The 12,886-nt window shown below is 48.4% G+C and overlaps 1 protein-coding gene and 1 long non-coding RNA gene across 4 annotated transcripts in view; both read left to right on the top strand.

Annotated features, from left to right (window-relative positions):
* LOC121016565 (uncharacterized) overlaps positions 1-1,220 on the top strand; it is a 2,044-nt gene extending 824 nt beyond the window's left edge. The window contains exon 2 of the long non-coding RNA XR_005784356.1: positions 15-1,220. This is a non-coding gene — a long non-coding RNA (uncharacterized LOC121016565). The remainder of the gene's footprint in view (positions 1-14) is intronic.
* PAPSS2 (3'-phosphoadenosine 5'-phosphosulfate synthase 2) overlaps positions 1-12,886 on the top strand; it is a 73,894-nt gene that overhangs the window by 36,994 nt on the left and 24,014 nt on the right. For all 3 annotated transcript variants that reach the window (XM_040454234.1, XM_040454236.1, XM_040454235.1), the window contains 6 exons: positions 4,513-4,630; positions 7,871-8,106; positions 8,820-8,958; positions 9,768-9,886; positions 10,022-10,135; positions 11,837-11,948. In XM_040454234.1, coding sequence (XP_040310168.1) covers positions 4,513-4,630; positions 7,871-8,106; positions 8,820-8,958; positions 9,768-9,886; positions 10,022-10,135; positions 11,837-11,948 — 838 coding nt within the window. The remainder of the gene's footprint in view (positions 1-4,512; positions 4,631-7,870; positions 8,107-8,819; positions 8,959-9,767; positions 9,887-10,021; positions 10,136-11,836; positions 11,949-12,886) is intronic.

The raw sequence follows: 12,886 nt of genomic DNA on the forward strand, positions 1-12,886 counted from the left end.
ACCTTGGGTCAAAGGTAATAATAATCACAACAGCAACAACAACAACATAGGGTGTATGTGTTTAACTCTTTGCCCCATTCAAAGTCCTGTCCTGCCTCACCTCCCCAGACCAGCCTTAGTGTGGACCCAAGTCCCTAGGTCGCTTCTGAGTCTTGCTGATTTAGACAAACAACCATGATTTTCTCCAGACTAGATTAAATGCCACCCGGGCCACGTAAGATTCACTGTCTTCCTGTGTGTCCTGTATTTTCTCTGATACTTTATATAGAGAGTCATTTTATGTAATCCTTTCAGCAACCCTGTGAGGAAACTTCTTGGCCCCATTTTACAGAGCAGCCGGTGGAGGTTCCGTGATGTTATTAACGTACGCAGAGTCCCAGAGCCAGGAAGGCTACGAAGCAGGTTTCAAACCCAGGTTTGCTGGACTCCAAACCCCATACTCACCCTACCCCTGTTAATGCTTCAGGGAGCCTTTCTGGGCCAGTGACTGGAAAAAGGCAGGGCTTTTTGCTAGAATTTTCCTAGGGACCCAGAACAGAAATACGCCACCAACGTTATGGTTTCTGCTAGGAAGCGGTGCTCAATGAGGTGCTGAGGCTGTCTGTTGATACACGCAGGGAAGCAAACATTTTTTTTTCTTTACCGTGTGTTTTGTTTTCCATAGAGAGCATTCTTTTTCTGACAGCCCCTTTCTTTCCAAAGTTTAGAACAGCAGCATATGCTCGCTAGAAGAGAGTAAAGGTTTCAGCAAAGCAAAGTTTTTGGCTGCCCCGCCCCTTTGCAGTTCAAATATCATTCGAAACATCTGTTTCTATTCTGTTTGCCTTTTGGAGAAAATCAAGGGGAGATATAAATAAGAAGCAAAAATGCTTTCCTGAACCAAAAAGCCCAGTACCTGGCCATCTGAAAAGATTTTGTTTGTTGAGACATTGCTGGAATGATAGAACACTTGTACAAACATCAATGATTAAGATTTAGCTAATAAAACCCCCCGAAAAGTCAGAGGTGAACTATTAAACACTACAGTGGGAGCTTTTTTTTCCCAGTGGATTCTGAACTGTTTTTGAAAACCAAGCACTTGGTGGGAACACAATTTACAAGATGGTAACAAAGTTTCCACAGATGAAGAAAGTTTAGAGTTTATTCTGGATCTCCACCTGTGGCGAGGGAAAAAAAAAAAAACAAAACGCCCAAAGAGAGCAAAAGAACATCTTTGTGGACAAATTCAGCTCTGGTGGGTGTTCGTGCATACAGGTGGGTGGCCATCCCTTAAGTCAAGGGTGTTGTGATTAGGATCAGAGCCCTTTTTTAATAAAGGCAACAGTGTGGAACAATAGAATTTCGTCATCTGAGTCTTGTTACATATATTCTTCTTTGCTTCCTTTTTTTTTTTTTTTTTATGGCTCTTTTTGTGTGTGTGGTAAAATTTACACGTAATGAAATGTCCATCTTAAGTAAATATTCCGGGAGGGCCAGCCGATGCACCTGTGTACTTCAAACCCTTGCCAAGACTTCCGACACTGCTCTCCCCTGGGGAAAGCTGCCATTCTGACTTGGGGTGTGTGTGTGTGTGTGTGTGTGTGTGTGTGTGTGTGTCCTGTTTTCCCGTTGATGGATACTCGGCTCTTTGCGGTTTTTGTCCAAATGAAGTTGTACGTTTTTGTGGATACGTTTTCTCTCGAGTCCGTGCCTGTGAAACGTTTTCTCTGGAGTCATTGCGTACGAACGCAATTGCTGAGTGGTACTGGAGGTTAATGTTTAGTTTTACAAGGCACCTGCCGGGCGTGTTTCCGGGATGGTCGTCCCACCTGACACCCTCCACTATTAACATGAGAGTGATGTCCTTGGTGCCATTCGATGTTAGCAATGGCGTCTCATTTGGGTCGCAGTTGGGATTCTCTCGTGACCCGTGACATCGAGCACTTCAGTACTCTCTGGCCGTTTGTGTGTCTTTGTGAACTGGGTGTTCAGATCTTCAAAGAGGATACACATGTATGTATGATACCCTCCAGCTCTCCGGGGTGTGGGGCCCCACTTACTTCATCTCTTCCGTCTATATTTCTCCCCCAAATGATGCTATCCTGCTTTGTTTAGTATCCTATTCCCGGTGCCTAGGATGGCCCCTGGCACAGAATAGGAGCTCATTTAAATAAACATTTGCTGAAAGAATCAATGAGTGAACAGATGAACTGACTTTTGGATCTGATATCCAGACACAGTTTCCTTGACTGAATGGCAGTGATTAACCAGGAAACAGAGAGAAAAGGAAATTTTAATGTTCTCCTTGAGCTATAAAGTACTCTTGGCACGAAGGTCTCAGGATACCTTCAGGGGATTTGCTCACCCGAGGGGAACAGATGCTAGAATATCTCACGAATGAATCTCATTTGACCTCATTTATGAACCGTCTCGTGCTTCTTGGGTTGTGACTGGGTTTGCTTGAAAGATGATCAGAGCCTCTAGCCTCAGAGGGTTTATGTGACTTAAACCAGATTCCACTGTGCCTTCGGCACCTAGCTGTTGGCTCCCTCTGGCACTGAAAATGCCTGTCTCCTACCCGACTGCCCCTTTGCTGGGTTACTGCCTCCCTGGCGGGGCCCCGCCCACCGATGTATGCTGCGTTTCTGAGCCCCCAAGGGCCAGCAGGGGGCTGGCTCTTTCCCCTTGGTCTCCAAGCCGTTTCCCTGGTCCTAACCCAGCTGGCTCCAGCCTCTCCTGCTGGGGGTAGACACCCGGTAATCATCAGCAGCGTCCGTTGTCTCGGAGAACTTGACCATGTATACAATATGTTCACACCCATGATCTCATACAAGGTCCCGAACGGTCTAGCTGTATTCCTCTTTGTTTTTTTTTTTTTTCCCCCAAACGAGGTGCTATAAAGAAGTAATTTAATTTGCTCCAGAGTATACAATTGCCCACATGTGGCCCCGAGTTTTCTCTGGGACTTGCTCAAAGAATATCAGTAACCACCATATGGGATACCCCCTACCCACTGCCCTAGGATCACTTGTTATTTAGGAAATGTCCACCCCAGACTGTACTTACTGGCTCATGTTACCATTTTTATTCATCAGAGTGTAGGATCAGGATCAGATAATCCGTGCCTGTACTGGCTGATTTTATTGCGGCCCACATAAAGACACTCGAGATTTGAATTTGCCTCCAAGACTCATGACTGGCACACTTCTGCTTCTGCGGGGCTTTTTGAAAGATGAGAAAGTTCACACGCTGACCCTTGGGGAAGTAGAAGCAGAGGGTAGTGCTTGTGAAAAGCAGCCTCGGGCGCTGGGACTATAGTCTGAGTCTGCAGGGAGCGAGCTGGGTGTTGCTGTCTCAGCGCTTGACTTCTGTGGTCGTGATCTCGAGATCGGGCTTCTTCCTGGCTCCGTAGAGAGAGGGGCTCAGTGAGCCCCTTCCTAGCACTTCCCCGGGGGCTGGGCTATCTGGGTTGTTTTCCACTGACATCCATAGCATTTGGTGAGAATATGCACTTACAGAGACAAAGGCGTTCCCCTAACCATTATCTAAAGGTGCACATGAAAAAAATGTTGTGACATTTATTTGAGAGAGAGAGAGAGAGAGAGAGAAAGAGAGCATTTGAGAGGGGGGAGGGGGCAGAGAGAGAGAGAGAGAGAGAGAGAGAGAATCCCAAGCAGGCTCTGCCGTGTCAGCACTGAGCCCAGTGAGGGGCTGGAACTCACGAACTGTGAGATCACGATCTGAGCCGAAATGTCGGGCGCTTAACTGACTGAGCCACCCAGGCGCCCCTAAAGGTGCACACTTTTATTTTTATTTTTTTTTATTTATTAAAAAAAATTTTTTTTTAACGTTTATTTATTTTTGAGACGGAGAGAGACAGCATGAACGGGGGAGGGTCAGAGAGAGGGAGACACAGAGTCTGAAACAGGCTCCAGGCTCTGAGCTGTCAGCCCAGAGCCCGATGTGGGGCTCGAACTCACGGACTGCGAGATCATGACCTGAGCCAAAGTCGGCTGCTCAACCAACTGAGCCACCCAGGCGCCCCAAGGTGCGCACTTTTTTTTTTTTTTAATTTTTTTTTTTCAACGTTTATTTATGTGTGGGACAGAGAGAGACAGAGCATGAACGGGGGAGGGGCAGAGAGAGAGGGAGACACAGAATCGGAAACAGGCTCCAGGCTCTGAGCCGTCAGCCCAGAGCCCGACGCGGGGCTCGAACTCACAGACCGCGAGATCGTGACCTGGCTGAAGTCGGACGCTTAACCGACTGCGCCACCCAGGCGCCCCAGGTGCGCACTTTTAAATGTCACGGAACCAGAACTTTTACAGTGTGTCAGTAATTGTTTTATTCAAATGACGCTTACAACGGGTGTATCCTAAAGGCAGCGTCTTTCTCTAAATTAGTAGAATTAATAAGTGTCTAAGTTTCGGTTAGGGATGACCGTTCACGTCATCGGTTATTTTATTATTTAGTTTATGTATACGTAGTGTATTATTTTACTAACACGCTACTGGGCTTGGTCTTACGTTGTAGGAGAGCCAGCAGAAGTCCACCAACGTCGTCTATCAGGCCCACCACGTGAGCCGGAACAAGAGAGGCCAGGTGGTTGGGACACGGGGCGGATTCCGAGGATGCACCGTGTGGCTGACGGGTATGTTGTGTTGATAGATACGTATGCATTTTGTTCATTGAACACTGGTGTGTGACACACAATTTTAAGGAACTTAGTGTAATATATTACACATATCACGTGTCTGTTTTAACACGGGAATGCGGCCGGGAACAGTGTGAAAAGCCTGGGCCTCAGCCCTCCCTCTGCCATCAGGGGGAACAAGGCCTCCATTAAGGCACTGAGCCTCTTCTTGGTTCACGTCCTCTCTGGCAGGAAAGAAAGGGACAGGTTGATGATGGCATTGCTTTCAGCTAGTTCTAAAGGATCCTTGTGCCCAAACACATTTACTGGCAGATTCCTTATTTGACAACAAGCATTTGGCTGTCTACGAAGTGTTGGATGTTTACAGATGTTCTTTATTGTTTTCTGATGTTTTAACATTGTGGGGAATATTTCGCTTCAAAAAAAAAGTAAGGTTCTGCATAAGAAGGAAAACCAGTGAACCTTCATTAGGCTGACGATTGCCCCTTGCAAATAGAAATAACTCAGTCCCGCGGAGGTGACCAAACGAATCTCCCTTTTCCTGTGTTTTTTGAAACATTTTTTTAACTTTTATTTATTATTGAGAGACAGAGAGACAACAGAGCATGAATTGGGGAGAGGCAGAGACACAGAATCCGAAGCAGGCTCCAGGCTCTGAGCTGTCAGCACAGAGCCCGACGCGGGGTTTGAACTCACGGACCGCGAGATCGTGACCTGAGCCGAAGTCGGCCGCTTAACCGACTGAGCCACCCAGGCAGCCCCCTTTTCCTGTGTTTTTATAGTCTCAGAATGTCCAAGCTGCGGGTTAGTGACAGAACAGGAATTAGTCCTGGGCTGTCACCTTATACTCTGAGTACAAGGCGCAGGACGTGGATCCCTGGGAGAAGGCCAGCGTAGCCCGGACTCAAAAGGAAGTACCACGCACCCGGTATTTCAAATAGACGCAAAGATGTTTGCCCAGGTTCTGAGATCAACGAATGTGTTCCCCTCTGCTCACAGATGCGGATTCATTCCGACCCGAAGGGAACTCTCAGGAATATGGCGGGCAGGACCCGCCTCACCCCTTCCCTTGCTGTTGAGTCTTTCCTGTTCCTGTCTCTATCAGCCTCATTCTTTCCCAAGTTTTTTCCCCGGTGCCGGAGGCACTTGCCTTTGGCTTCCTGGTTTCATCCCTCCGTGGCACAGCACGTTTTGCCAGCTGGCAGGGTGGGGATAGACAGCGGAGCAGGAGCTCGCTATAATCTGAACGGCGCTGTTCACCTGTCACGATTCCTGGACTCGCCCCCCAAATGCATCTCAGAGACACGCTGGGCAGCAGTAGACAAAACACGGCTGTGTGTTCCAGACGCTTCCCTCTTCTTACGTGTTTGCCTTTACGTGTTCAGTTTTTGTCCCAGGACATACACGCGGGGTCCGCGTTATCGAACGTGGAACGGCCTTAAAACCAAAAAGAGAACAGGTAGAAGAGGGAAGAAAAACCCAAAACCCTAAAGGATGCACTTCCCCTGTCTTTTTCTTACTCTTAAAAAAAGACATCTTTCCCCGATTTATTCCATGTTCTTAGGCTGCCAAGAAAGGCTAGTGACCGGGCAGACCAAGAGAAACCAAGTATTTCGAATCAGAGACTTGGTTTGGAGCCCCAGCTCCACTTACATTAACCGTGTGACTTGGGACAAGGCAGCTAACCCGGCCAAACCTTGGTTTCTTATTTGTGAAATGAGAATCAGCACAGGACCGGCCTCCCGGGGACGGGGGTAGGAATAAAAGAAATAAAGCACGTAGGCACTGGGCCCCGTGCCTGGCCCGTAGTAAAGCTCTTGGGAAGTGTGATTCACGTTAGCCCAGTGCATTAAAACAAAGATGCCAACAACCTGGTTTAACACAGTCACTGTGGTTTAGCTCTTAGCTTTGAGACCTGAAGCAAAATCGAAGGGCATTTCTATTATTTCTCTCCTTTTCCGACGTGAGAGAACATGCCAGAGATTCGGGAGTCCTGCTTCTCCTACCCCACACCAGACACAACGCTAAGAGGAATTTATCACCTGTGTCCCTATTCGAATGAAACTGAGTCACACACTAATATAATAGTGCCTTCAACAGTGACTTACAAAGATGCCATTTCTACTCATGATTCTCTGTGAAGGCCAAGGGCCTGATTGGAAAACATAACTAAACCTCGGAAACTGATTGTTTACTTTTGTATATCCCCTTTCTTTCCCAGTCTTTTTTTTTTTTTTAAGCTTATTTTTTTTTAGTAATCTCTATACCCAACGTGGGGCTTGAACTCACGACCCTGAGATCGAGAGTCACGCGTCCCTCTGCCTGAGCCAGCCAGGCGCCCCTCTTTCCAAGTCTTTATTCCTCTCTCTCTTTCACCCCTGCTTTTCTCTTCTTTCTTTTTGTCCTTTCTCTCCTTGCCATCTTCTTTGTGTTAAGCCCTTGTCCTTCTTTTCTGCCCCCGTAACTCTTCCTCTCCCGCACCCGGCTGGCTGCCCAACCGTGGCTTGGTGCTATGCTGCATTTTCGGATTTAGAGACCTTTAGGACAACTGGATTTTTGGAGTGCTACATTTCCAGGGCAGTTGAGGTTGTGAGCTCTTAGGTAATTTTGGGCAGTCAACTTTGTCTTTCTCCTCACGACTTCCCTCATAGAGAAACTATAAAGCGTGGCGTCTCTGTCATTGTGCCTCGAAACCAGGGGAAGAGGCACATGGCAACTCAGTTCTCGCGTGAAGACTCCAGGCACCTGACCGTGCATCGGTCTCCTGGCTCAGGACTGTCTTCCTGTGTCGAGAGTCGTTTTGGAAAACATCTTGAAGCCAGAGGGGTCTGTTGTCCAAAATGGTTATCAGCCTCTGCGGGAGAGGTGGGCCTCCCGCTCTCCGTGACTGGCTGTCCCCTCCACCCCAGGTGATTCCTGTCAGGAGGGGCCGTGAGATATTCTGATTCTTTTTTTTTTTTTTTTTCAAGAGAAGCCCGGAGCTGGATTTGCACGCGCGCTGTTCTCATATCGCACAAACCCCCCTGGCAAAATAGGAAACACCAAGAACCATGTGGAACCCCCCCCCACCCCGGGCCCCCCAACTTAGGAACCCCACTTGCTGTGAAACGCTGTAATTCTAACACGAACAGCCGGCTATTTCAACACGGGAGTGCAAATACTTGACTCGTAGTAAACTGTGCTTTTTTCCTCGATTTTTGTGGTATTGATTTGAGATCAACTGGTTGAAATGAACAGGTCTCTCTGGTGCTGGAAAAACGACAATAAGTTTTGCTCTGGAAGAGTACCTTGTGTCCCACGGCATCCCGTGCTACTCCCTCGATGGGGACAATGTCCGTCACGGCCTGAACAAAAACCTCGGATTCTCTCCCGGGGACAGAGAGGAGAACATCCGCCGAATCGCCGAGGTGGCCAAGCTGTTCGCTGACGCTGGTCTGGTCTGTATTACCAGCTTCATTTCTCCGTTCACGAAGGTAAGATGATGTGGCCCTTCCCCCCCCCCCCCCCCCCCCGCCCCCCCCCCCCCCCCCCGCGCCCCCCCGCGCCATGGAGTGCCAGTGCTTCTAAACCTCCGGAGAGAGGAGTCAGGTGGAGGGCAGGGCACCAGCGAATGTTGTCTTTTCAATTTCCCCCACTCTTTCTTCTCTTGCTTCCCCATTTCCTGTTTCATAGTGGTTATGTAAAGAGAGTTCCTTCATTTCCAGATGCCGGGCCACCGGCTGACATAAAACCCTTCCGCACTCAGCACCGTGAGGGACATCTGGCCGCAGTTGAAAGGAAGAAAAAGTTAAACAAAAAAAGTCAAAGCCTCTCTAATCTCATTTCTCCAAAAAGTCAGAATGCTTATGGTTTGCTGAAGACAATGGGCAGTTCAGTGGGGGCCTGGGTGGCTCAGTCGTTAAGCGCCCGACTTCGGTTCAGGTCACGATCTTGTGGTCTGTGTGTCGGGGCCCCGCATCGGGCTCTGCGCTGACAGCTCGGAGCCTGCTTGGGATCCTCTGTCTCCCTCTCTCTCTCTGCCCCTCCTCCCCTCGTGCTACCTCTGTCTCTCTCAAAGTAAACAAACTTAAAAAAAAAGAACTAAAAAAAACCCCAACAACTATCAAGTCCCAGAGCCCACACCGTTTTGTGAGGGAGCTTTCCGTGGCCAAAGCTCTGCTTACCCTCTCCAATGTGTTTTCCCCAGGACCGTGAGAATGCCCGCAAGATCCACGAATCGGCAGGACTGCCGTTCTTTGAAATATTTGTTGACGCGCCTCTAAACATCTGCGAAAGTAGAGATGTCAAAGGTCTCTACAAGCGGGCCCGAGCTGGGGAGATCAAAGGTAGGGGAGCCAGTGCTGTGGCCCGTGCGTAAGTTACTTCTGCCGCTGAGCCTTGGCAGTCTGTCCCCACAAACCCGTCTGAGGTTTCAAAACCCATTTTCCAAAATCGCATGTAGCGCACCCAACTTTTTGTCAAACCACAGTATGTTAAAAAATTGTTTTTTTAATGTTATTTTTGAGAGAGAGGGAGAGACAGAGCGTGAGCGGGGGAGGGGCAGAAAGCGAGGGAGACACAGAATCCGAAGCGGGCTCCAGGCCCCGAGCTGTCGGCACAGAGCCCGATGCGGGGCTTGAACCCATGACCCGTGAGATCGTGACCTGAGCCGAAGTCGGACACTTAACCGACTCAGCCACCCAGGCGCCCCCAAAGCACAATATATTCACGATGTCCCCGGGCTAATTAAAAGGTGGGCTTGTATTTTCCAAGAACTATCACCTCGGTCGTGAGTAGTAAAGTTCACGGAACTGAAATGGGTTTGTGCACATGAGTGTGTGTCTAGAGGGGATGGTTTTAGACTTTTCTCTTCTGCTCGTCTTCCTTTTAGATTCTACTCAGCTCCAGAGGGCTTGGACCTCCCCAAATTTTGTTGATAATTTGGGGCTTTCTATGTGGATAATACAGCTCTGTGTGTGTGTGTGTGTGTGTATACATATTTTATCTCTGGCTAGAGGTCAAGGGTGGCCGATGACCTTTTCTGTTATAATCTAAATCCTCAGCTTAACGCATGATTCCGACCCGTGTTATGTCTTGTTGTTTAAAAAGACTGTTCTGTTGGTGCTGATGTGATCTTCACCCTTGTGCCCGGCAGGGTTCACAGGTATCGATTCTGATTACGAGAAACCCGAAACTCCCGAGCTTGTGCTCAAAACCAACTTGTCTCCAGTGAGTGACTGTGTCCAGCAGGTGGTGGAGCTCCTGCAGGAGCAGGTGGGTGGCCCGGCCATCTTTTCTTCTTTCTCTTTTTTTCTGAAGTTGAACCAAATCACAGAAGATCACTTATTTACCAAGGCATCCTTCTTAGCGTTTTCATTTCAAATTGTTACCAATTCCGCTTCATTGCAGAACATCGTACCCCACACTATAATGAAAGGCATCCATGAACTCTTTGTGCCAGAGAACAAACTCGACCAAGTCCGAGCTGAGGCTGAAGCTCTCCCTTCGTTAGCAATTACCAAGGTAAGACAGACAGTGCAGACTGACCGCAGCAGAACCAGGCGTAATGGCGGTCGTTATAGTCCATTTACAATCACTCTTAATAATGAGGACGGAATGGGGGCACCTGGGTGGCTCAGTTGGTTAAGCACCCGACTTCGGCCCAGGTCATGATCTCGTGGTTCGTGAGTTCGAGCCCCGCGTCGGTCTCTGTGCTGACAGCTGGGAGCCTGGAGCCCGCTTCGGCTTCTGTGTCTCCCTCGCTTTCTCCCCCTCCCCCACTCATGCTCTGTTTCTCTCTCTTCTCTCTCTCTCTCAAAAATAAACATTAAAAATTTTTTTAAATAATAAGGAAGGTATGGGTGAGGGAGGTACAATGTCCATAAAGAAAAACACTTCTTCTTTTTTTTTTTTTAAACCTCTTCTTCAAGAGATTAAAAAAAAAAATTTCCCATGAAGAGCTGCCCCAGGGCCCTGGTCGATGCCACAGACAGGGAATGTAGCTCCTGTTATGCACAGGGCAGCGTGACATGATTGTTGTTGTATCTTCAGTTCTGCAAAAGTGCAGGCATCGGGCAGTATTGATTGGTTGGCAACTGCTGAGAAAATAGTTTTTTCAGAATGCAAGTATTTTTGGGGGCAGTCGAGAAGGAATTTGGAGAAAACCAGTCACCCTGTGATCTAAAGTGACGGGAATCTTTTTCTACTCTGCAAATCCTACTTTTTCCTAACGAGGCAGAGTCCAGCCTCAGTGGAGGGTGTAGACTGCTTCGGTCACAATGAATTTACTGCCCGGCACAGGGAAATACAACCTCGGCAAACTGCACTACACGCGACTGCCTTCCTATGGGTCAGTACCAGTCGGTCCATAGCAGGCGATCACATCTTCACTGGCACCTTTTTGTTATCCTTGAAAACCCCGGACAGTTTTGAAAGAGGCACAGTAAGTTGGGAACCTGTTTCAGCTCACTTGTTCTCTATGAAGTCGTGAAAAACTTATAAGCAGAACCCCCTGACCCCACAAAATAAATTCTGAGTCCTCCAGCGCTCCAGAAAAATGTGATTATGTATTGCTGTACGTAATTATAATTGCAGTGTGGAATGATAGTTTCAATAACAACATGGGCCGCAGGGTACAGCAGAGCTTCAAATAACCTAATAATTAATTTTTTGGCCCTAGGGTCGGCAGCAAAGGGCATCAGAGCAATGACGCATGATTAGGGTTTTAAAGGATGAGTAAGAGTTTTCAGGTGGGGAGGAAATGGAGATTTCTCCATGAGCCCAAGGGACCAGGGCTTGCAGGGCTCTCAGTATCACGCTAAGAATTTTGGACTTTTAGCGTCAATGATTCGGCAATTTCAGTCGGCTAACTAGGGCATGTGGTGAAAGCGTGTGGCCATACCAGAATTTTCTGTAGGAAGAAAGGAAAAGGGAATGAACAGTGAATGTTCACACAGTTGCACACCCTCGGGAAGTCTGCAGCCTGAGGCGGTCAAAGAGGTCGCCTCCATTTCAAATCTTTTCCCTACACTCCAGTAGGAAGGTTTTAGACTCAAACTTAATCTGACCCCTGGATCCATGGGTCAGCATAAAAGTGGGAAGACTGAAAACAGAAAAACTTTTGCCTTTTTCTCCTGACAGCTGAGTAAGAAAGGGCTTGCCCCGGGGCCAGATGGCTGAGAAAGGAGCTTCTGGAAATGTTCACCTGTTTCTTGTGTTTTGCAGCTGGATCTGCAGTGGGTCCAAGTTCTGAGCGAAGGCTGGGCCACTCCCCTCAAAGGGTTCATGCGAGAGAAGGAATACCTACAGGCTGTCCACTTTGACACCCTGCTGGATGGTACGGGCTCTCCCTGTTTGTTTCTCACTCTTCGTTATTATAGAAAAAAAATCTCTCTCGGAAGTCTTCACAGGATCAAGGAACGTTCATTCTTAGTGTTAATTCTTGGGTCGCACATCTTAACCGTGGAGAAACATTTAGATCATGTATGGTGGGTCTAATTCTATCATGCATAAATTCCATTTTTAGGACCTTTTTCATGATCCTTGAGGGATTAGTGATTATTCGAATCTAAGGGACTGAAAAAGGAAGGTTTTACTTGCACACAAAGCCGAGAGAAGGTGAAGTGTTTCACCGCACTTGTGCTGGTGTTTAGAATCGAGTCGGGAGCACTGTTGCCCGCCGCTGGGACCCCCCTGGGGCAGCCAGGGAGAAGCTAGCACAGGGTCCTGATGTGCAGGGTGCCCCTCAGCCCCCAGACTGCTGGGTCACATGTTATCGCAGCAGCTGCATTCCTCAGTGGATGAAAGTGTCACTGCTCATGCCCTTCCATGAGATCAACGCGGTGGCTTCCTCCTAACCCTCACAGGGAGCATTAAGTCAGCCTTCTGGGCACAGGCTGAATGACTTTAGAGAACTGACTGGTCCAGGTCGGAAGCACGTGTTATTCAGAAAACTTCCGGCCCCTTCCGTGATCATTTCCTTCCCAGAACTGCCTGTACTTGTCAAATGGAACTTGTCTGTTTCAAGACTCTCCGCCCCCCCCCCCAGGAATGGCTGCTAAGTGGGAGGGGCTGGGAAAGCCCCCCGGGATTTGTAACACTAAGCAGGGCTCCCAGACCTTTTCGGAAGAAACATCAAATCAGATGTTCTTTCTTGACAAATGATGCTGACGTTCTTAGCGTGTGACTCTGCCTAGGGAATGGGGCAGGAAGGCCGAATCAGAGCTCCGAGAAGGCTCTGGTCAAAGTAGACCCTCCCCTCTTATTCCCCTGTGG

This window comes from Herpailurus yagouaroundi, unplaced genomic scaffold (genome assembly GCF_014898765.1).
Source record: "Herpailurus yagouaroundi ecotype Mexico unplaced genomic scaffold, PumYag 211, whole genome shotgun sequence".
NCBI lineage: Eukaryota > Metazoa > Chordata > Mammalia > Carnivora > Felidae > Herpailurus > Herpailurus yagouaroundi.